The sequence below is a fragment of the Talpa europaea genome (assembly GCF_964194135.1).
Source record: "Talpa europaea genome assembly, chromosome: 15".
Taxonomy (NCBI): domain Eukaryota; kingdom Metazoa; phylum Chordata; class Mammalia; order Eulipotyphla; family Talpidae; genus Talpa; species Talpa europaea.
This window is the reverse complement of record NC_140083.1, coordinates 81046843-81070331: the sequence shown is the minus strand read 5'-3', so window position 1 is coordinate 81070331 and position 23489 is coordinate 81046843. Positions and strand designations below refer to the sequence as shown.

The 23489-nt window shown below is 35.3% G+C and overlaps 3 protein-coding genes across 3 annotated transcripts; 1 reads left to right on the top strand and 2 right to left on the bottom strand.

Moving 5' to 3' along the window:
• Positions 1–1632: 1632 nt before the first annotated feature.
• LOC311185530 (olfactory receptor 6C6) lies at positions 1633–21922 on the top strand (the record flags this gene model as incomplete). The annotated part of the gene is made up of 3 exons (XM_084256155.1): positions 1633–1697; positions 4589–5165; positions 21530–21922. 3 exons carry the CDS (start codon positions 1633–1635, stop codon positions 21920–21922), a joined length of 1035 nt encoding a protein of 344 aa, XP_084112281.1.
• LOC311184938 (olfactory receptor 6C6-like) lies at positions 11306–12287 on the bottom strand (the record flags this gene model as incomplete). The annotated part of the gene is made up of 1 exon (XM_084255268.1): positions 11306–12287. Exon 1 carries the CDS (start codon positions 12263–12265, stop codon positions 11306–11308), a length of 960 nt encoding a protein of 319 aa, XP_084111394.1. The 5' UTR covers positions 12266–12287.
• LOC311184963 (olfactory receptor 6C74-like) lies at positions 17101–18116 on the bottom strand (the record flags this gene model as incomplete). Its single annotated transcript, XM_084255298.1, has 1 exon — positions 17101–18116. Exon 1 carries the CDS (start codon positions 18037–18039, stop codon positions 17101–17103), a length of 939 nt encoding a protein of 312 aa, XP_084111424.1. The 5' UTR covers positions 18040–18116.
• Positions 21923–23489: the final 1567 nt, after the last annotated feature.

Here is a 23489-nt window from a genome sequence, read left to right as displayed (position 1 = left end):
CTCAGTATTTAATCCATTCATTCATTTATGATCTACATATTTACTTCACATAAGTGACTTACCATATCCAGAATTCATTGATATTGTTTCCCCTCCATTGTGAATATGACAGAAACAAAAGTCAAACATGAATGATTAATATTCCGTTTCATAATATAATCAATTACTTCAATAGAAAGTTTAATTCCAATGTATTTCTGAAGAAAGATTCAAAAGAAATATGCAATGTGGAAATTATATGCATCTGCTAATATCTTCCACTGTTACTCATGCTCACTAAAATCACAGGATTCAGATATGACAGATAATTCAATGAGAATCTAATCACTTTTCCATACCAGATAAAGTTCATTTTCTGTTTGTTTTCCTCATATAGTTAGATGGAGAAAAATATCTTCATAACAATTCTAAATGAATTATCTGAAAAGATAATTTAAGAAAAGTCTCAGCTAAAGGAACCCAAAACGTGTAACAAATCGTTGCTTCCAGTTGTATACTGACGAAAGCCACAGTTTTATCATTTTGCTAAGAGACACAAGGGAATTCATTGAAATAAAAAGAGCAGAGGAAAAAAATGCCCTCTAGAGACTGGGTAAGGATTTACAGATTAAGAGGGAAAAGGAGAGAGCAAATAAACAAAAGTCTCCTGAAAGAGAACAGTAATGATTTAAATGATCTGCTTAATGACACTAAGAATTTCAGATAGTCTACTGTCCTGGAATAATATGACCAATTCTACTGGTAAGAGTTTTTACTCCAAACAGGAAAATTGATTCCATTTAGGAAATATGTCAGGATTCAATTAGCTTGATTGCAACCCCCCCTCCACCCCCAAACTGGGGGAAGCAGTACTGGAATGGTTACTTATTTATTTCTGCTTTGAAGCAATATAAAACACAAAGGTACATATACGAGGGTCTTTTATTACTGAACCATTTGATGTTCCATCTGCTCCTCAATATAGTAAAGGTATTGATAACAAAAAGGGGATAGTCTACTGGATAAACTCAATACAACCATCATTGTCTGGGTATTAACATTTGTATTATTTACATCTAATTCTCCAATCCTAATCAAATTTCACCAGTTGACTGAAAAAGTCCTTTATAAAATAACATAGTTTAGAATTATATATTTAATTTAATTTTCACATATTTTAGCTTCTTTAATTTGAAATAGTTCCTTAGTCTCTCCTTAACTTTCAGGAATGTTGATTGGAAATTTTATGATCTTCAATTGTTAACTGATTTTGATGCTTGATTATATTCAATTATTAACCTTTGGCAAGAATGATTGTCATCAAAATGTGTTTTCTCATTGGATACTATTAGGTATACTTTTTATTTTTTTATTGATGATGCTTTTCAAAATTTGATTGATATGACTGTTCGGCTATTTATAGGGTTATCCACCATAAAGATATTGTTTTATCATTGAAATTAACAATTATTTTGTATAAACACTTCAAATATTAATGCTGGAAATCTTCCGATTTATAGATTAGTTATATTATTATGAATTTATGGTTTCTGATTTTATTCACTATTATCATTATTCATTTTGATGCTTAATTATCCCATCTGGTTAATGTAGGTCCCTTCAAAAGTGTCCGCTTGGCAAACTTGCACTACCATGGCCATTGCAGCGAAGATACGGAAACAGCCTAAATGCTGGAAAACAGATGAATGGGTCAGGAAGTAATATATTACTCATCCCTACATATGGAACCCACACTTCACTTCATTACCTCACTTTATAAGGTGTAGTGAAGTCCATTACCTGGTCCAACACTTTCCGGTCTCTTACCTGCGATGACCTATTTCAGGATTCGTTAACTCACTGTCTAGATATTGCAGATTGCACTTACATTTCCGCCAGCTCAGACATTCTTATTTTCATTTTCTTTTAAATTTTATTTAAGAACTTTCAGGCTTTGTTGTACCAGGAAACTTTTTCTGAGACATCTGACTTACATACAAATTTTTTAAAGACATATTTTAGGAAATGACTTATGTTCTGAAAGTTTGATTTTCTTTATCATTAATACAATAAATATGTATATATTGATATATATTTTATTGATATATATTTTATTGGATAATGTATTAACTTTCTGTGGATATTGTAAAAAGTTATGGCAAAATGGATTACTTAAAACCATGAAAAATTATTCTTTCACAGTTCTGGTGGCCAGAAGTCTAAAATCAGTTCCACTGGGACTAAATCAAGGTGTTGGTAGAACTGTCCACTCTCCATCGGCACAGGTGAAAATTTCTGACCTTTTCCTGCATTTATATTTATGCTACCATCACTACAATCAAGACAAAAAATGTTTCCATCCTCCCAAAAAGTTCCCATAAAATACATCTATAGTCAGTGACACCTGCTTGTCCTCAGCCTCTAAACCACTGATCACATTTTTGTCCCTATAATTTAGTGTTTTCCAGAACTATAGGAAAAGAGTCATAGAATATTATATCTGGAGCTTTCATTTAGCATGCCACTTCTGAGATTCGTGTTTTTGATGTGCCATTAATGTTTTCCATTTTGTGCATTGCCACAATATGTTAAACCACTCACCAGCTGATGGACAGTAAAATGTCTCCAGGCTTGAGGATCAGAATTGTTTTTATCAAAATTTCATCTCAAACGTCATATTATTTTTAGTCCAATAATAAACTATTATTATAAATAATATATACACCCCTTGGTGCCAAAGTATAAAATTATTTATAACAAAGCCTGTAATTTCTTCTGTTGATTATTGGAAGCATGGCAATCTTGTGTTGGTGTAAACCATCTGGGGATTTTTCCAGTGTTGTCCCAGGACAGCAAACCACTGATGAACTTGTTCAATATTTCATTGATAATTCTAAAGCTTTTGTGATACTCCTCTGGGATACTTCCATCTCTTCTTTTATTTCAGGTAGGTTGCCATTATAATTTGTAATAATTACTCCTTTTGGAGCGCTGATCCCCAGAGAAAATACTTTATTTTCTGTATTGTTTCAATACATCACTTGAGTCTGTAGTAAGTAAAGAATGATAAAAATGCCACATTTTATAAGTGTGTGCATGGTAATGTGGACTCTCTTTCTTGGAACAGTGGCCTGTCTTTCATCTGATGATGTTCTGAGTTATTTTCAGTTGCTGCTTTTTTTTTTTTTTAAAGAATAACTACCTATTTGAAATTTTGAATGACAACAACCATAACAACAAAATTTCACAAAATATAACTTATCTGGAATAGAAGGTGGATGTCCAATAAAGCTATCTGAGTTCAAGACTTCAAAGTGAGTATGAATTTGAGGGAAAGTGGGCATTCTTTACAGAAATATGGTGTGTATACATTGCCTCTTCCCACCAAAATCTTTTTATCTAGATTAGATAATATAATCTGTCTGAGAAACGAGTAAAATTATAGTCATTATGTTAAAATACATATTCACCATGCACGCATAGGGGAACAGTAGATATGTAACAGAGTAACCCCCACAAAAAGGGGAGGTTCCAGATTCCCTGCCCCAACCAAGGGAGGGTGGAGCTGAGCTGAAAGAAGAAGCAGGAGAGGAGACTGGAGTGGGAGGAAGCAGGATGGAGAGCCAGAAGGTGACCTGGAGGAGGCACAAGGAGCAGAGTGACATGTAAAGAAACTGTTCTTGCTTCTTGGCTCTGGACTGGTTGAAACAAATGTGGGTGAGAAACGCATGGGGAGGTTAACAATGGCAGCTTTTTTTTAAGTTGGTTTTTTTTTTTTAAGATTTGTTTATTTATACAAGAACTGGGGTACAGGCCAGAGGTGCGGGAGGGTGAGAGAATTCACCAGAGACAGAGGGGGAGCAGAGCAGGCAGAGAGACCCAAGACACTGCTGAGGGGAGCAGCAGGCAAGGCAGGAGAGGTCTGCCGCAACATGTGGGTATCTCCCTGGTTGGCAGGGAATTGAACCGGCACTGTAGAGGCTGTGGACAGCTTCACAGCATGGCACTCAACCTGCTGTGCCACCGGGGAGGCCCAACAATGGCAGCTTTTATCTCAGTTTTGATTTTGCTCTTTTCCTCCCAGACTTGTTTGACTGCTTAAGACCCCTTTCTGTGGGACCCCACCGGAAGGTTCTTTAGACGTGTAGCAGGCTTTGCTTTGGGCCAATACTGTTTGGTTGGACATTTACCCACGAGGGGATGGGTAATTTTGGGTGCTTGATTTAAAAACTGCATTTTCTGTCTTTTCTGTATTGCACACTAATTGTATTATAGTTCCTTTCCTTTAAAGGTCTTATATGTTTTGTCTTGATGAAGTAGATGGCAGAACCTATTTAGAGCGGGCAGGTTCGGGGGTTCTTGGGTGCACCTCTCCCTGCCCTGTAACAGATTTAGTCCTGCTGCAGTCGCCAAATCTGCTTTAAGTGAAATAAATATATACACTAGCATATATATTCACTACATATTTAGTTTATATAGATGTATTTAAGCTAAATTGTGTATATTTAAGTTTATACATATTTTTATATGACTAATGTTTACAGGTTAATATCTAGGTTAATTCATGTTCTTTTTAATTATGTGTTCAATTTTTGTTCTTCTTATATAGATCTGCTAAAGCTCACAAAAGAGAAATGAAGAACCAGTCAGTAGAAATAGAGTTCATTCTTCTCGGATTGACAGATGACCCACAATTGCAAGTTGTGACTTTCCTATTTCTATTTCTTAATTACACACTGAGCCTGATGGGAAACCTAATCATCATCCTACTTACCCTGCTGGATCCTCGCCTCAAGACACCAATGTATTTTTTCCTCCGTAATTTCTCATTTTTGGAAATTCTATTCACAACAGTATGTATTCCCAGATTCCTGGTAACCATTGTGACTAAAGACAAAACAATTTCATACAATAACTGTGTAGCTCAACTATTTTTTATTCTTTTACTGGGAGTCACAGAGTTCTACCTTCTGACGGCCATGTCCTACGACCGCTATGTTGCCATCTGCAAACCCCTGCACTACCCAATCATTATGAACAACAGAGTGTGCTATCAGCTGGTTATTAGCTCCTGGGTGACGGGGTTTCTAATCATCTTCCCTCCTTTGGCCATGGGACTCAAGTTGGAGTTCTGTGCTTCCAAAGTAATTGATCACTTCATGTGTGAAACTTCTCCTATCCTGCAGATATCCTGCACTGATACGCATGACCTAGAATTGATGTCTTTAATCTTAGCTGTGGTGACGCTTGCGGTCACATTGGTGTTAGTGATTCTCTCTTACACCTGTATCATTAGAACCATTCTGAAATTCCCGTCTGCACAGCAAAGAACCAAAGCTTTTTCCACCTGTTCTTCCCACATGATTGTTGTCTCCATGACCTATGGCAGCTGTATATTTATGTACATTAAGCCAACTGCAAAGGAAAGAGTGACTCTATCCAAAGATGTGGCTTTGCTATATACCTCCATTGCCCCTTTACTAAATCCCTTTATTTACACCCTAAGGAACCAGCAGGTAAAGGAAGTCTTTAGGGATATGTTACAAAAGATGTCATGGCTTTCAAAAAAGCAAATGTAAAAAAGTGCTACCAATCACAGCTTTTCTATTATAAAATAATAGAAAATATGTTTCATGCATTTATTTTTATCTCTTCTGTCATTACTTATGTCATATAGGAGATTCATTTGTAGGAGAATGTTGTAGTTCAGTTCTGTCCTCACATTTTATTCTTCCTATGAAAAAGAATTTCACCCTGCTATCGGAGCTTTCCCTGGAATCTGTAATACAATTTCAAAATAGCATCTCCTTAGTGGTTATTAGTTTTTAAAACCATGGCTTTATAATTGGCAAATTATATGACATCTCAGTGATTTTTTTTAAATGATTTATTTATTTATGCACACAAGAACTGAGGTACAGGCCAGAGGTGTGGGGGTGAGAGGATTCACCAGAGACAGAGTGGGGAACAGAATAGATAGATCTACTGAACTGCACTGCTAAGAGGAGCAGCAGGTGAGCCAGGACAGGTCTGCTGTGCCATGAGTATATCTCCCTGGCTGCGGATCAAACTCGTGCTGCAGTGGCTGCAGACAGCCCCACACATTGTGTCTTAAACCCTTGAACCACCAGGGAGGCCCTGACTTCTAAGTGATTTTGGAGATCTGGGAGGGATTTCAGGAGACAGTAATGATTATGCTGATAATAAAGACACACATAGAAAATAGACTGAAATATAAATACATGCAATATAACAAAGGAGCTAGAAAACCATATGCATTTGAGGAATTAGTGTATCTAGTGCTTACAGCAGGATTTTGAGATATTCTGCCCATTCACTAAGGCTTCCCCACATACACAGTGCGGGACGCTGCACAGAACATGTAAGCTTTTTATGTAAAGCAAAAGAAATATAACATGCACCTGATAGTTCAGTAGATGTATGAAGAACTGTGAACACTCAGTAAAGGTAATGCTTATTTTGAATAATTCAAAGACATATTGCAACTAATCCATGGTGTGCTTTTAAGAAGATAAAGGTAAAACCATGAAGGGCCTGTGTGCCAGAACAGTATTTTGGATTTAAATTTGCTCTATAATCTGAGGCTTAAAGTAGGGGAGGGGTGGGGACAGGGATTAAAATAAGGGAGGGAAGAGCACAAGGGACCATGGTGATGTTCCTGGGTGATGTGGTTGTGGGGGATTACAGGGATTACACCTGAGGGGAGAAATCAAATACTGTACAAAATGAACAACAATGTAAGAAAATTAAAAAGAATTAAAAATAGAAAAAAATGAATTTGATGTATCAGTACTTTTGAAAGGTTTTGTGTCTAGGAATCACCAAGTTAGTCTTATAAACACAATTTCAAGTTGCTCTTATTGTGTTTGAGTCATTATATCTGGGATACCATCAATATATTCCATGTTTAATATCTATTTATCCATCCACAGTAGTGCCCATTATTTTGATGTGTCATTATTTGCCTAACACTTCTGACAGAGAGACTTAATGAAAGTGCATTTAAGTTGTAAGCTTTATTATTTCGTTAGCTGATAATATTGGTTTCCATAGTGTATTTGACTCAGAGGTATAGGTTCATGCTGCATCGGGCAACATCACACTGACAAACACATGGGAGTCGTGGAGCAGGCTACATGATGCAGGGTGCTGCTTGAGAGCAAGATCCGGGCCATTTTTATTGATAGAATAATCATACAGCATCACCTACGTGCATTAAGAGGACAAGGACAAAAGGGGGGGAAACTTAGGAACGTCATCTAGGGCTTTGGGGGACATGAGTCTGCTGACCATGTTATCAGCTTGATGACCAAGTGTTGTAATCAAAACCCGACCCCAGATCCCCGGCCATGGTCCTAATCTTATCAACAAGGCGTTCACTGAACAGCTTCTGGGGTCCCTTGTCATACATCGGTCCTAGCCCCCCCGGGCATTCCCAGTCACACCTCTTGATGCATACCCTTCCCAGAGTGATCAAGCTTTCTGCTCTTGAGCGATATGAAAGGTGTCTTGTAAGTGTGGCTCCTATGGCTGATTGACCGGTTCTGAAGGGCAGTTCTGACTGTATAGGATGCAGAACTGCAGGTAACCATAATGGCAGCTGAACAGGTTGCTTAAGTTTAGCAGACCAACAGGTTCATGCCTCTTTAGATGAGTGTTACCATCCTTACCCCACCCCCAGACACTCCTAGTCCAGTGTATCTCCTCCACCCTGCTCTCTACCCTACCCTCTTCCTCTTGTAGGCTCAATTCTATAGTCAGACTTGCAGGGTTTGTGATAGGTTGGGTTTTGTCTACATTTGTTTCTTTACATTTCACAGATGAGTGAAACCATTTGTAGCTTATCTTTATCCATCTGACTTATTTCTCTGAACATAATTGCCTCCAGCTTGTTGCCATATATGGCAAGAGTTCATTTGTTTAAAAGATTTATTTATTTATACAAGAACTGGGGTACAAGCCAGATACATGGGAGGGTGAGAGGATTCACCAGAGACAGAGCAGGGAACATAACAGGCAGACTGATGGAATACACTGATGAGGGGAGCAGTGGGTGAGACAGGAGCTGTCTGAGCACCATGTGGGACCCTCGCCGGCTGGTCGGGATCGAACCGGTGCTACAGAGGCTGCAGACAGCATCATAGAGTGGTGTTCAATCGCCTGCACCAACAGGGAGGCACTCTGGGACATTTTTAAAATTATTTTAACTTATTTAATTTTCTTATTGTGATAACTATGGTTTACAGCACTGTGAATGATTATTCAGAGGCATAGGTTCACACCTCTTCACATGCAGGTAATCACAACACAATCACCACCAACACACCCATAGTCATCTACCACAGGCTTCTGAGACCTCTTTCCCCTTTGCATCCACCTGCCCCCACCCCATAATATAATATTTTTATTAAGACATTTTTATTCTATGGACCTGTTTCTCATTAATCAATGAAACTATAAATATTTTATTTCAAGAAGCATGTCTGGCATGTCTTATATAATTATTGCAAGTTCTTGATGAGGTAATGAATGAATGAATGAACAAACACAGTTGTCTTTCCAGGGTCTGGAATTTTCTTGTCCAAAGAATTTATCCTTGAGGATCTTGTAACAGAGGTCTGTACTCCCTGAGAAACAATTTTACTTTATTTATTTATTTTTTAAGTAAATTTTTTAAGGTTTATTTATTTATAGAAGAACTGGGGTACAGGCCAGAGGCCTGAGAGAAATCATCAGAGACAGAGCAGGGAGCAGAACAGGCAGATGACTGAAAACACTGTTGAGGGGAGCAGCAGGCGCGACAGAAGAGGTCTGCTGCACCATGTGGGTTTCTCCCTGGCCAGATGGGAATCGAACCAGTGCTGCAGAGGCTGCAGACAGCTTCACAGCGCTGCGCTCAACACACTGCACCGTGGTGGAGACTCATGAGAAACAATTTTATAGATTAATAGCTATAATTCATGGTTACATTTAATTATTTTAATAGTAATAAAATTCATTTCCCTTCTTTCATCACTCTTTTCCCTCATCCATTCCTCCACCAGGAACACATATACTGTCACCTATAGAAGCTTAATTTTGGACCTGGGTGCCACAGGTGTCTGAAATAACACAAGTAGATTATGCAGATTTTAACATTCATAACACCAGGACCTTCAAACAGTGTCCTAATGGTGGAAGTAAAATGAACAAGAAGATGTAAAACTTGCCTGGATACTGACATCACTCTCTATGCAGAGTAAGTGATAGAAACAGTGCGCAATTCTGGAGATCTTGTTTTTAGCTATTTTCAAAATTTCTGTAATGAATAGTCTATTGCCAGCTCCATTTCCCATATGACATTTTTGGTTGTTCTCTAAGTGCAGTGGAGAAACCAGATGCTATTTCCCAGAGTTTTGTTTCCTATTTGATTCTAATGCACATTTTGTCAATGAGAGAACTTTGCAAAATTTGGAAGTTGGAAGAGAAGCAGAGGCTTTTATTCTCCTGAGGCGTTTGTAGTTAGACTAATGAGCAGAGGCAAGATCCCTTGTGAATTCTTGATAAGTGAGAACTGGCAGCTTTCCTGCTAATACTACTAAATAGGCGCATTTCAGAAATTACTGAGTCACTCTTATTTTCCTACACAATTTCTTGAACCATTCTCTATAAGACTTTAACCTATTATGCCCTCAATATTCTGTTCAGTGTCCAAACTTGCTTCCCCTACCTCTTCAAGAGTGGGTTGAGCCTTGGAACTTGTTGCATTTAAAATAATAGTGCACATTAATTTGGAATTGAGAAGGGCTCTTAAAATGAGTAACAAAATAGTCAAAGGTACTTCTCCTGTAGGGATGATTCCTGATGTTCTCTCTGCCTGGGAGAATAGGAGGTAAGGAGTGAAGTCACCCAGAAGAGCAATGCTCTTTCAATCACTTTCTCTTGGACAGACTGTTTATTGCAAAGGAGTTATGGGACAATAGAGGCTCTCCATGACAGGCACTTCAAAATATGATATATACTGACTTTTCTCACTGGCCTAAGTAAATGACTCAGTTCTGGGAGGAATTACTCCAAGAATGAGGATACCAAAGTGTGAGGATAAGGAGAGATGTAAGGCATGACAAAGGGACACCACTGATTCTGCCAGGTCACATCAGCAAAAAGCCATGAAATAGGGATGCATAAACCTCAAAAATTTTATATTGAGACAGTGAAGGAAGATGTAAATTTCCTGCTTTGTGATTTCTCTTATAAGAAAAGGAAAGGTAATATTGGAAAAGGTAATATTCTATAGTGGAAATATTCTTGAAAAAGGTAATATTCTATAGTGACTGAAAGACTAGTAAGCATGTGGAATTAATGGGGTGAGAGGATTGGTGGGTAGAGGGTTGGGGATGACTGGAAAGAGACAAAGGTATTTAATATGATGCAAATGTTCCCTATCCTTATTGTCATGTGGGTATCAATATCTGTCCAAATTCATTGGCTTAAAATGATTATATGCACTTGCATATAAGGTATACCTAATGAATTTAATTAAACTGACACAATCATTGTAGATCTGGGCATTTTTAATTTATAAACAGTTTAAAAAAAGATGGAAAGATCTCCCAATCCAGATACAAATAAATTGCATCATGATTTTTTTTTCATTGATTAATATCATTTGTAATCCTGGACAGTAAAGCTATATAAACAATTTTAACCAAGGCCTGGGGTTCAATTATTTCCACACAAAACTAATAATGTTTATAAAGATATTCTTTGTCATTGAAACTCTCTGAGGGAAACTTACTTAGTAGAATCTCAGTTCCTTTGCATATTTTTTACTCTGGTTATAATATCTTTGAACTTATATTTCCTTATTTATCTTTCAAGTTTCTGCATAAATGATTATTTCTCTTGGAAAATTATTTTGATCTTTATAATTAGATTTCTCTTTTTCACTACAGTGGCAATTGCACTACATAACATTATTAGCCTTTAAATTTGTCTCTCAGGGTTTAAGCAAAGCAATTAACACACATTTATTAAGAAATAAACTAAGTATATTAGTAAGGTTCATTTTTAGAGTATCAGCACATGAAAGCATTATATATGCAGGATATATTTCTAATTAAGGACAGAATCAATATTTTGGACTGAGAAGGCAGTTCCTACTAGAGTGGGGAAGATTAACTCAGAAGGAAAAGCAAAGAAAAATACAGAGATCAAGAAGACCTTATAACCTAATATGATACAAACAAGGAGGGAAGAAATAGCAAGCTTGAACTCATGAGTTGAAAATTGTATTAAAATTTCCCATTCATGTTTCAACAACAGATTATTTATGCCCAAATTTTGTGTCATTATTTTGAAAATAACAGAACCTTTGAAATATATCCTTGAGAGAGTCCTTCACCTGCTGGTTCCTGAGGGTGTAAATAAAGGGATTTAGTAAAGGGGCGACAGACGTGTTGAGTACTGCTACCCCTTTACTTAGAGTCACTCTTTCCCTTGCTGATGGCTTCATGTACATGAAGATACAACTCCCGTAAGTAATAGAGACAACAACCATGTGCGATGAACAAGTGGAAAAGGCCTTTGTTCGCTGTTGACGAGAAGGGAATTTTAGGATAGTTTTGATGATGTATATGTAGGAGAGAACCACTAAGAGCAAAGTGACTACAAGTGTCACCACCGCTAAGACAAAGGCCATCAATTCTATGAGATGTGTGTCTGTGCAAGAGATCTGCAGGATAGGAGAACTGTCACAGAGGAAGTGATCGATAGTTTTGGAAGCACAGAAATCCAGTTTAAGTCCTAAGACCAAAGGAGGAAATATGATGAGGAATCCAGTCACCCAAGAGCTGACTACAAGCTGATTGCACACTTTGCTGTTCATAATGATTGGATAATGCAGGGGTTTGCAGATGGCAACATAGCGGTCATAGGACATGGCCGCCAGAAGGTAGAACTCTGTAACTCCTAATAAAAGAAAAAAGAATAACTGTGCTGCACAACCATTGTAGGAAATTGTTTTGTCTCCAGTCAGAATGCTTATCAGAAATCGAGGAATGCAAACAGTTGTGAATGAAATCTCTAAGAAGGAGAAGTTACGTAGGAAGAAATACATTGGAGTCTTGAGATGAGGATCCAGTAGGGTAAGGAGAATGATGACTAAGTTGCCCATCAGGCTCAAGACATAGTTGAAAAATAGAAAAAGGAAAATCACAATTTGCAACAGAGGGTCATCTGTCAGTCCAAGCAGAATAAACTCTATTTCTGTTGATTTGTTCTTCATTTCTTTTCTTCCCTATCAAAGTTACAGAAAACAAAAATTATCCCCAAAGAGAATAGTTTTCTTCATTCTCAGCAATAGAATGTTCTATATACAGAAACCGATTATTACATTCAAATAATTTCAAAAATCTACTTTGAGTTCATCAAAGTGAACAGTGTCTGTTATGTCAGTCATTTTCATGAAATGGAGATTTTTCTTTTGACAAGATTTGAAGAAGTCCCAATTATCACTTTATAGATGGCTCATCAGTAATTTGAAATTTAACTCCACAACTCAGTTAGTGTTAATCTATTGCCCATCTTTCAAAGATTTTGCCCTCATACACTATTAAGTTCATATTTCTTATCTTCTGCACTTAGCTAATCTAACTCTCTAATATTTACTCCATTTATTCATATTCAAGTTCCATTTCATCTTTCCTTTCTTACTTGATTGAAGTATTCTTTCCTTTTAATTTGCTTTTAATTCCATCTGTTTGTCTATTCATATACTTTATCAGAGGGCCTTAGATTCAACATTTTGAAAATTTCCAGTGAATCATTAACAATGCCTCAATTCTGTATGACTTAGAAAAATAAAACAGAAGAGCAAAAATTAGTCTTCCTATGTCTTACCCTTTCCTTAATTTTCTTCAGTGTATAATAATCTCATATTACTTTCTTTGTCGTTATGCAGATTACAGAGGAAGCTGTATCTGTTTTTCAATGTAAAGTTATTTCAAGCAATCATATTGCTTGTCATTATAATATTTATAATCAGTTTTTTGCTAATATTATTTTTATATTCTTTATGACAGAGTAACAAACTTTTGTCTTAACCAATTTTCATAATTGCCAGGCAATAATCTAAAAGTTTTTCCCCCTTTAAAAAACATAAGGTGTAATGGAAAAAAAAAACAAAGGCCACACAAGTATTTCCCTTTTATATCCAATTAAATATTTAAAATATAATTATCTACTTTTCTTAGTAAATCAATATTATTCTTTTATTCATGCATAATTTTTAAAGCTACTTAATTCCTAGGATTTTTGTCTAAAACATACCTGAATGCTTGACATCAGTTTTGTCCATGAACTATATGCAAGTCTTATTCCAACATAAAAATATTTGATTGTCCTTAAGATTTTCCTTTTATTATATTAAAATATGAATCTGGCTTTTTATTCATTATCTATGAAATTTTTATAATGTGGTATACTATACATAATTAAGACATTATGTCTTCATTATTTTCTATTTCCATATGCTTCCAAGTTTTGATAAACAAGTTTTAAACTGAATGTAAATATGTTTGTTAGATTTCCTCAAGATGTGCAGAATAGCTACCTTTTTTCCTCGTTGATTCATCCAATGCAACTGCAAGTCCATAAAATTAAATTAAGAAAATGAATGAAGATTCATTTGCATTTGAAAAGTTACATTTTATATTATATAGATACACATAGTAAATTATATGTTCATAGTAAATTATATAGGCACTTTTTACTTCTCAATCAAAAGAAATAGGCCTAATAAGACAATTTGAAGACAAATTGAAGGTTCTTAATTGTACTTCTAATTTTTTCCCTAAGTTCTGAATCAAAAATAGACAAGTTCAAATTTGACGTACCTTATATATAAGGATTCTATTTTTGTTGTGCTATGTAGTAGAATGTATAGACCACCTAAACTAAGGCTGACAATCCTTTTGAATGTTATTCAATTATTAAAGGAATATAAAAAGCAATGCTTTTCTCATTGGAATTTAAATAAAAGGTAAAAAGTGAGTACTATTTCTTTTTCAAAGCATTTTCCATTTTTCACTTAAGTTCACATTTACTATACCTCTCAGCATTCAGATACTACAGAACACATGTGTTTTTATCATCCTTTCCAGTTTGTTTACATTTTCAGAATGTTTGCCTTAGTCTTTACCTGGAAGTTTTATATCAAAGATGAGAATCGTGGAAGAAGTACCAGTTTTAAGTGCAGTAAATTAATATATCCCATGGCCCTAACTAGGCTAAGGTCTTTATTTACTTGCTCAATAAAGACACAAGGGATTTTATTGAAACTGGGAAACAGAAAAAGTAGGCAAAATTTTTCCCTAGAGATTGGTTTTCGGAAAGTATTATTTATGTGCAAAATAATGTTCATTCAGTTTTTGTTTTTAAATCTGGGAAATTTGCAACAAAAGCATCAATTGTTCCATAGTCCTCAACAAAAAAAAAAATTGCTGGCCCAGTTTTCTCCAACAAGAAAATTTCTCTTTTTAATAGGGAAAAAATCATAATCACATAAAACAGATTCAGAAAAGCCTTAAATGTTGCAAACAAATTCTTTCTTAAAAAATAGGGTTTTGATTGTATGTAACTGGAATATTGTTTGAGATTTTTTAAATTATTTTAATCTTAAAAGTGATACATGTGTTCACAAAGACAAACAGAAAAATTTGAAAAAGAGAAGAAATAACTGTAATCCATGATTTGGAAAATACTAGAATTTTTTCAGTTTCTGTATAGGTTCTTCTTGTAAGTACACATATGTACACACAGTATATAATGTCTGTGGTTTTTCATATATGTGTGTGCATATACACTCTATGCATTTATACTACGATGCATTTTATTTTATAGTTTTAATAGATTAAAACTATTGGCAAATGTGTTCTTTTTCTCCCACTTTTTCACAATTTGCTGTTCAGTCACCCCAATACCATATGCTGAAGGTACTTTCCTTTCTTTGTTGTATACACTTGTCTCCCTTGTCACACGTTAATTCTGCATAGAAATGTGGCTTTTTTTCTGAGCTCTCAATTCTATTCCCTTGGTCTGTGAGTCTATTTTTATCCCACTGCAATAATGTTGTGATTACCATATACATAGTACATTTTGAGGCCTGGGAGCATGATACCTCCACTCCATTTTTTGTCAAAAATCCCTTTGATTATTGGGGTTCTTTTGTGATTCCATGTATGTTTCAGTGATGTTTGCTCTTTTTTATTTAAGAATTCCACTGAAACTTTGATAGTGATTGTATCAAATCTATAAATTGTTTTTGGTAAGATAGATATTTGGACATATTAATTTTCCAAGTCTATTAGCAAGGACTATCTAATTCGTTGTGTCTTCTATTTCTGTTAGCAATGCCTTGCAGTTTTCATTGAATATAGCGTCTATTTTACATTTGAGATTTTCAGAAACAGATGAGATTTCTGTGTAACAATTATTTTCTATGAGACTGTAATCATAGGTAATGGCGAGATAATTTAACCTTAATTTATTTTTCAAGTTAATGAAAATGTTGATGGTGTATTTACAATAAAAGTATACAAATATTTTTTTATGAGTAGGAATTTTATGTTACTATTGAAGTGAACAAAATTTGGGACATATCATGGAATTTTTCATAAGTTTCTTTTATTAATCAAGGGTTGCTACTTAAATTTCTGAAGATTAATTTAATGAAAAAGCCAAAGAAGTCAGATGGAGAATTACACATCTATTAGAATTCATTTTGGAAATAATTCAAAACAGTTAATTTTATGAACATATCAACTAACAAGTTAGAATGATGGTAGCATTGAAATCCACTGAGTTACTCAAAAAGAATGTATTAAAGATGAAGTTACCCAGATAATTGAGTAACTAATTGTACCTCAAAAAGAAATTTGTGATATAATATTGTGATACAATAAATTCTCTTAGTCTTTGAGCACTAAAAATGTAAAGAAATCAATTAAATGTCCTTTAAGACAACTCAGGAATCTGAAGGCTTCAGATAAATGTTTAAAAGATACAATGATCTTCACCTATAACAATGAAAACTACTTCATTATAGCAGAAAAGCTGAGGGCACTTCCAGTAAAAGCATTTCAGCACTTAGGTTGATGCTCTTATAAGGAATGAGTGCCACCTGCATTTAAAAAGTTGTATTACTCATTAAAGAGTCAATTTAAAACAAGAGCACAGTAGTAGACTGTCTGGATACTCAATATTCAGAGATCAACAGTTCTAGTATATATAATATAAAGTGATATGTCACAGACTAACTGAAATAACAGAAAAGGCAGGTGATGTGACTTTAATCAGCTTGGGAGTGGGAAGAAATGAGAATGGGGAAGTCTTAGTTTAGAAATGCTGGACTCTCTTAAGTGTTACAGAACATAGTTAATTACTAATAGATATCAGACATTTGTAAATATGTAAGTGAAGCTTTTCACGATAGCTCAGTGATAAAATAGTGGTTTTACCTGGACTATATGATTTAACCAAACTCATTGTACTTGGCACATTAACAAAATCAAAGGCAGGGTCAGAAAACTGAAATTATTTTACCAAACCAATCACACTTTTAACGAACATTTTCAATTACAACTATCACAGTAATGGCTAATCTACAATTTTCATTCAATGACTGTAAATAGAATTTATAACAATAAATTGGTAGTATTACAAAACATTAACTGATTATTAGTTTTAAGTGGGTTGTGACTGATTATAACTAAAGACAACATGAACCAAATTGTATGCTACATTAAATTCAAATCAAATTAAATGATTTAAAGTCTTGACTAATTAGAAATCAAAGACAAAAGGATGTGTTGAAATACTTCACCCAATTTCAAACATATATCCAGAGGAAAAGAACATCAGATGAAAGAAAAAGAAACTTTCTAGAGAATAATTTAGAGAAAATTAATTTTGTAGAAAGATTTTTGTGAATAAATCTTGAATAAAGATGATTATCATAGATATGAAAGGGGAACATGGAAGAAATTATTTATTGGAAGCCACTATTGAATACATTGGTATAATCAGGGACTTCTTTGTTCAGTTCCTTTGTTCAAAGGATATTCATTTTTTTGAGAAAGAAGCAATCCTCTGTATCATATGTGTGAAGGCTGTTTTCACTTGTTGGTTCCGTAAGGTGTAGATGAAAGGGTTTAAAAGTGGAGCAACAGAAGTATTGAGCACTGAAATTCCCTTGGAAATAGATACTCTTTGTTTGACTGATGGTTTCACATACATGAAGATGCAGCTGCCATAAGAAATGGATAATACAATCATGTGGGAAGAACATGTCGAGAAAGCTTTCTTCCTCTGACTAGTTGAAGGGATTCTTATAATGGTCAAAGCAATGCAGCCATATGATATGATCACCAATACCAATGTGAACACAAGTGTTACCAAAGCTGAGATGAACCCCATGGTCTCAAGGAGACTTGTGTCTGAGCAGGAGAGCTGCAAGACTGGGGTTGTATCACAGTAAAAATGATCGATGATGTTGGAAGCACAGAAGTCAAGGCTTAGTCCCAAAGTGAGTGGTGGAAAGATGACCAAAAAGCCAGCTAACCAAGAACAGAAGACGAGCACTGTGCAGATTTTACTGCTCATGATGGTGGTGTAGTGCAGGGGCTTGCAGATGGCCACGTAACGGTCATAGGACATGGCGGTCAGCAAGAAAAATTCAGATACTCCAAGAAGAAAGGCAAAAAACACTTGAGTGAAACAACAATTATAAGATATTGTTCTGTCTCCGGTTGCTATAGTAGCGAGCAATTTAGGGATGCAGGTAGTAGTATAGGAAATTTCTAAGAAGGAAAAATTCCGAAGGAAAAAGTACATGGGTGTCTTGAGGTGAATGTCCACCAGGGTGAGTGTGATGATGACCAGGTTGCCAGTGATGCTCAGCAAGTAGGTGAGAAGCAGGAAGATGAATAATACAACATTCAATTGTGGGTTATCAGTCAAACCTGCTAGGATAAACACTGTCACTTTTGTATGGTTTCCCATTACTACCTTCTAATTTATCCAGGTCTACACAGGAAGAAAAAAAAGAAAGAAAGAAAAAGAAAATGATGACTCCAGTGGAAAAATAGCAGTGATATCTTGTGGTTATGGTCAAATTAGCAAAATGACATTTCAGAGAGAGTAATTCAATGTTCAATCGAGTTTGAAAGATGGTTGATCCAGGAAGAACAACAGTTTGAATTTCCAGAGCATCTGGGCAGGGAATTTGATCTTTACTTTGAAATTCTACCAAAGAATAACCTCTATAATTGTAGCAATTATTGATTGCTTATTTACTTATTTTTAATTATGGAGCTAAAGAAACTCTACTACACTACTGGTGGGAGTACAAACTGGTGTAACCACTATGGAAAACTGTGTAGAGTTTCCTCAATCTGCTAAAAATGGAGCTTCCATATGATCCATTCCTAAGTATCTACACAAAGGAGATAAAAACATTAATTCAAAAGGACACCTGCACCCCAATGTTTATTGCAGCACTATTTACAATAGGTAAGCTATGGAAACAACCCAAATGCCCCAAAATAGATGACTGGATCAAGATGATGTAGTTCATATACACAATGGAATATTACTCAGCAATCAAAAAGATAAACGCATGCCATTTGCAGCAACATGGATGGAGCAATTGTTGATTGTTTTTATTTGAATAAATTAGAGGGGCATTAGAGGGACTTTTGAAGAATAGAAAATGCTTTTACTCTCTTAATAAAATGCAAGAGTTGGTATGCAATGACCTTTCCTGCTCAGTTGAAGACGGCAGACTAGAACCATAGTGGTATGTGTCATTACAGCCATTGTTTTTCCTTTAACACACACCCCTCAATGAATAGGGCTAATATAACCATCAGTTTACTTAACCTCAAATTGCTGATTACCATGTCATGTACTTTCATGGTTAATGAAATCCAATTTCAGATAAGTGAAAATGAGTCAAGAATAATTTTATAGAACTTTCATTCCTTCATTCACTATTACTCATTCTTCCCAGGTTTTAAGTTCAAAACAAAATCAGCAGGAATAATCTGATAAATCATGTGTGTAGTAAGAAACTGAAGTTTTCCTCTGTTGATTATAGTGTTGAGAATGGATATGGTAAAGAAAAGAGCCTTAAGAAGAAGTTTTAGAGACAAGTTAATTACTTTTATGAAAAAATAAAATAAGATAAACATGTAATTTAGTAATTAAAAATTGAAGGAGAATTAAAATATGTAAATCAATAATTTCAATACTTAAAATTTTAAAATATGTACATAGATGAGTAAAAATATGTAATTTAGTTTCCAATAATATCTAAGGGAATTTTCAGGAGGATTGCACCCAACACTAATGATAAAGGACTGATCACAAAAATCTGCAAAGAGCTGATGAGACTCAACAACAACAAAGAAAATAATCCAGTCAAAAAATGGGCAGAAGAGCTAAAAAGAAACTTCTCTGAAGAGGAAATGCAAATGGCCAACAGGCATATGAAAAAATGTTCAACATCACTTGTCATCAGGGAAATGCAAATCAAAACTACCATGAGATACCATCTTACACCAGTGAGAATGGCACGTATTAAAAAAACTAGCAACAACAAATGTTGGCGAGGGTGTGGAGAAAAAGGAACTCTCCTGCACTGTTGGTGGGAGTGCAAACTGGTCCAACCACTATGGAGAGCTGTGTGGAGATTTCTGGACCTACTAAACATAGAGCTTCCATAGGATCCAGCAATTCCACTCCTAGGTATTTACCCAAAGGACACAGAAACATCCATTCCAAAGAACACCTGCACCCCTATGTTTATAGCAGCACTGTTTACAATAGCTAAGCTTTGGAAACAACCCAAATGCCCCAAAATAGATGACTGGATCAAGAAGATGTGGTCCATATACACCATGGAATATTACTCAGCATTCAAAAAAGATAAACACATGCAATTTGCAGCAACATGGATGGCGCTGGAAGGGATCATGCTCAGTGAAATAAGCCAGAAAGAAAAGAAAAATACCGGATGGTCTCACTCATAGCAGGAATCTAGAAAACTTAAATAAGGGACCAGGAAAATGAATAACTATAAGAAAGTGAAAATCAAAATCAACAAAAAACTATGAACCAGAGACACTTTTTGGGGGGTGGGGGTGGGAGGGGAGGGATTGGGGTCAGAATGGGGGGGCTGCAATTGTATGGGGAATATAAAAATAAAATTTATTATTTAAAAAAATAAAATAAAATATTTTACAGAAAAAAAAAATGAGCTGCTGTTTAAATCATGTCAAAATTGTAGACATGCATGGGTGGAAAAAATGACTTTTTTCCTAAACATTCTTTCAGACTTAGTAACTGTAAAGCAATCTTTATGTAATTTTTCTTTTTTTAACACAAATTAGTGTAATTTACACAAATTACAATAATGGCAACAATTATAGGAACACATATATCTATAGCAAACACATTAGAATTTTATAAAATTTCTAACAGATGATGAAGTTTTTGTGAAATTATGATGAGGATACTTTGTATAACTTCAACAATTACATGTTCCCCTTATCCCCAAAACACCGTAATGAACAAAATGCACATTGTAAAACATTATAAGTCTGTTGTGTGAATACCTCATAGATAGCTTTTTTAGTTACTGTGAATATGAGATAAATTTTAAAAGAAAAAGTTCTTTAATACAATATTTTCATTAGTTTCAATTTACTTGGCTACTTAAACCATTTTCCCTAAACCTAAACTGACAAGGTTAGAAAGACTAAGGCTAATACTCTAATGGTAAAAGTAGGGGGGAAAGTAGGTGTAAAATATATTTAATAGGAAACAGCATCTTTAAACTTACCAGTTGTTTCATCTCTTTGAGTCTTCAAACAGTTTTCCAGAAACACATACAAACTCAAATACGTTCTTTAAAAATATTATATGCACAGATTTATTTAGACAAAATTTTCTCTGCTTCAATATTTAGCTCTTCTATCATCATGCTGAACAGAGCACAGCAATCTTAACATTGTCTCAAATTATATTTGAGAACAGAATTAACCTCATTCTATACTTCTGTGATTTTTTTCATGTATAAATGCCAATTTGCAAATTATTTGACAAGCTACTTTTTACAGATTTTTAAACTGGTGTATTAAATTTCTATAGTTCTACTATTTACTTTCTCACATTTTGCATATTTCTGTAAGTATAACCCACAGACCAAATAAAATAAAGCAACACTTGATCCCATGGAGTATTTATGTTTTCTGTGCCCTGAAGGAAACATCTCAAGATTATTGAAAATTCTCAGGAGGATATGAGATCCTGGAACACCATTCCCAAAGGATCACAAACTTTGGTAGACATGAATTCTCTTCAGGCACTCAGTATTTGAAAAAATTAAAACTATAGATTTTTTAAAAATTATTTTAAGGATATCTTCAGGGAATTCTGTGCTTCCAAAGTAATTGATCACTTCATGTGTGAAACTTCTCCTATCCTGCAGATATCCTGCACTGATACGCATGACCTAGAATTGATGTCTTTAATCTTAGCTGTGGTGACACTTGCGGTCACATTGGTGTTAGTGATTCTCTCTTACACCTGCATCATTAGAACCATTCTGAAATTCCCGTCTGCACAGCAAAGAACCAAAGCTTTTTCCACCTGTTCTTCCCACATGATTGTTGTCTCCATGACCTATGGCAGCTGTATATTTATGTACATTAAGTCAACTGCAAAGGAAAGAGTGACTCTATCCAAAGATGTGGCTTTGCTATATACCTCCATTGCCCCTTTACTAAATCCCTTTATTTACACCCTAAGGAACCAGCAGGTAAAGGAAGACTTTAGGGATATGTTACAAAAGATGACATGGTTTTCAAAAAAGCAATTGTAAAAAATTGCTACCAATCACAGCTTTTCTATTATAAAATAAAATAATAGAAAATATGTTTCATGCATTTATTTTTATCTCTTCTGTCATTACTTATGTCATATAGGAGATTCATTTGTAGGAGAATGTTGTAGTTCAGTTCTGTCCTCACATTTTATTCTTCCTATGAAAAAGAATTTCACCCTGCTATCGGAGCTTTCCCTGGAATCTGTAATACAATTTCAAAATAGCATCTCCTTAGTGCGTATTAGTTTTTAAAACCATAGCCTTATAATTTGCAAATTGTATGACATCTCAGTGATTTTTTAAATGATTTATTTATTTATGCACACAAGAACTGAGGTACAGGCCAGAGGTGTGGGGGTGAGAGGATTCACCAGAGACAGAGTGGGGAACAGAACAAGTAGATCTACTGAACTGCACTGCTGGGAGGAGCAGTAGGTGAGCCAGGAGAGGTCTGCTGTGCCATGAGTGTATCTCCCTGGCTGGGGATCAAACTCGTGCTGCAGTGGCTGCAGACAGCCCCACACATTGTGTCTTAAACCCTTGCACCACCAGCGAGGCCATGATATCTAAGTGATTTTGGAGATCTGGGAGGGATTTCAGGAGACAGTAATGATTATGCTGATAATAAAGACACACATAGAAAATAGACTGAAATATAAATACATGCAATATAACAAAGGAGCTAGAAAACCATATGCATTTGAGGAATTAGTGTATCTAGTGCTTACAGCAGGATTTTGAGATATTCTGTCCATTCACTAAGGCTTCCCCACATACACAGTGCAGGATGCTGCACAGAACATGTAGGCTTTTTATGTAAACCAGGAGAAATATAACATGCACCTGATAGTTCAGTAGATGTGGAAGAACTGTGAACACTCAGTAAAGGTAATGCTTATTTTGAATAATTCAAAGACATATTGCAACTAATCCATGGTGTGCTTTTAAGAAGATAAAGGTAAAACCATGAAGGGCCTGTGTGCCAGAACAGTATTTTGGATTTAAATTTGCTCTATAATCCGAGGCTTAAAGTAGGGGAGGGGTGGGGACAGGGATTAAAATAGGGGAGGGAAGAGCACAAGGGACCCTGGCGATGTTCCTGGGTGATGTGGTTGTGGGGGATTTACAGGAATTACACCTGAGGGGAGAAACCAAATACTGTACAAAATTGAACAACAATGTAAGAAAATTAAAAAAATTAAAAGTAGAAAAAAATGAATTTGATGTATCAGTACTTTTGAAAGGTTTTGTGTCTAGGAATCACCAAGTTAGTCTTATAAACACAATTTCAAGTTGCTCTTATTGTGTTTGAGTTATTATATCTGGGATACCATCAATATATTCCTTGTTTAATATCCATTTATCCATCCACAGTAGTGCCCATTATTTTGATGTGTCATTATTTGCCTAATACTTCTAACAGAGAGACTTAATGAAAGTGCATTTAAGTTGTAAACTTTATTATTTCTTTATCTGATAATATTGGTTTCCATAGTGTATTTGACTCAGAGGTATAGGTTCATGCTGCGTCGGGCAACATCACACTGAGAAGCACACGGGAGTC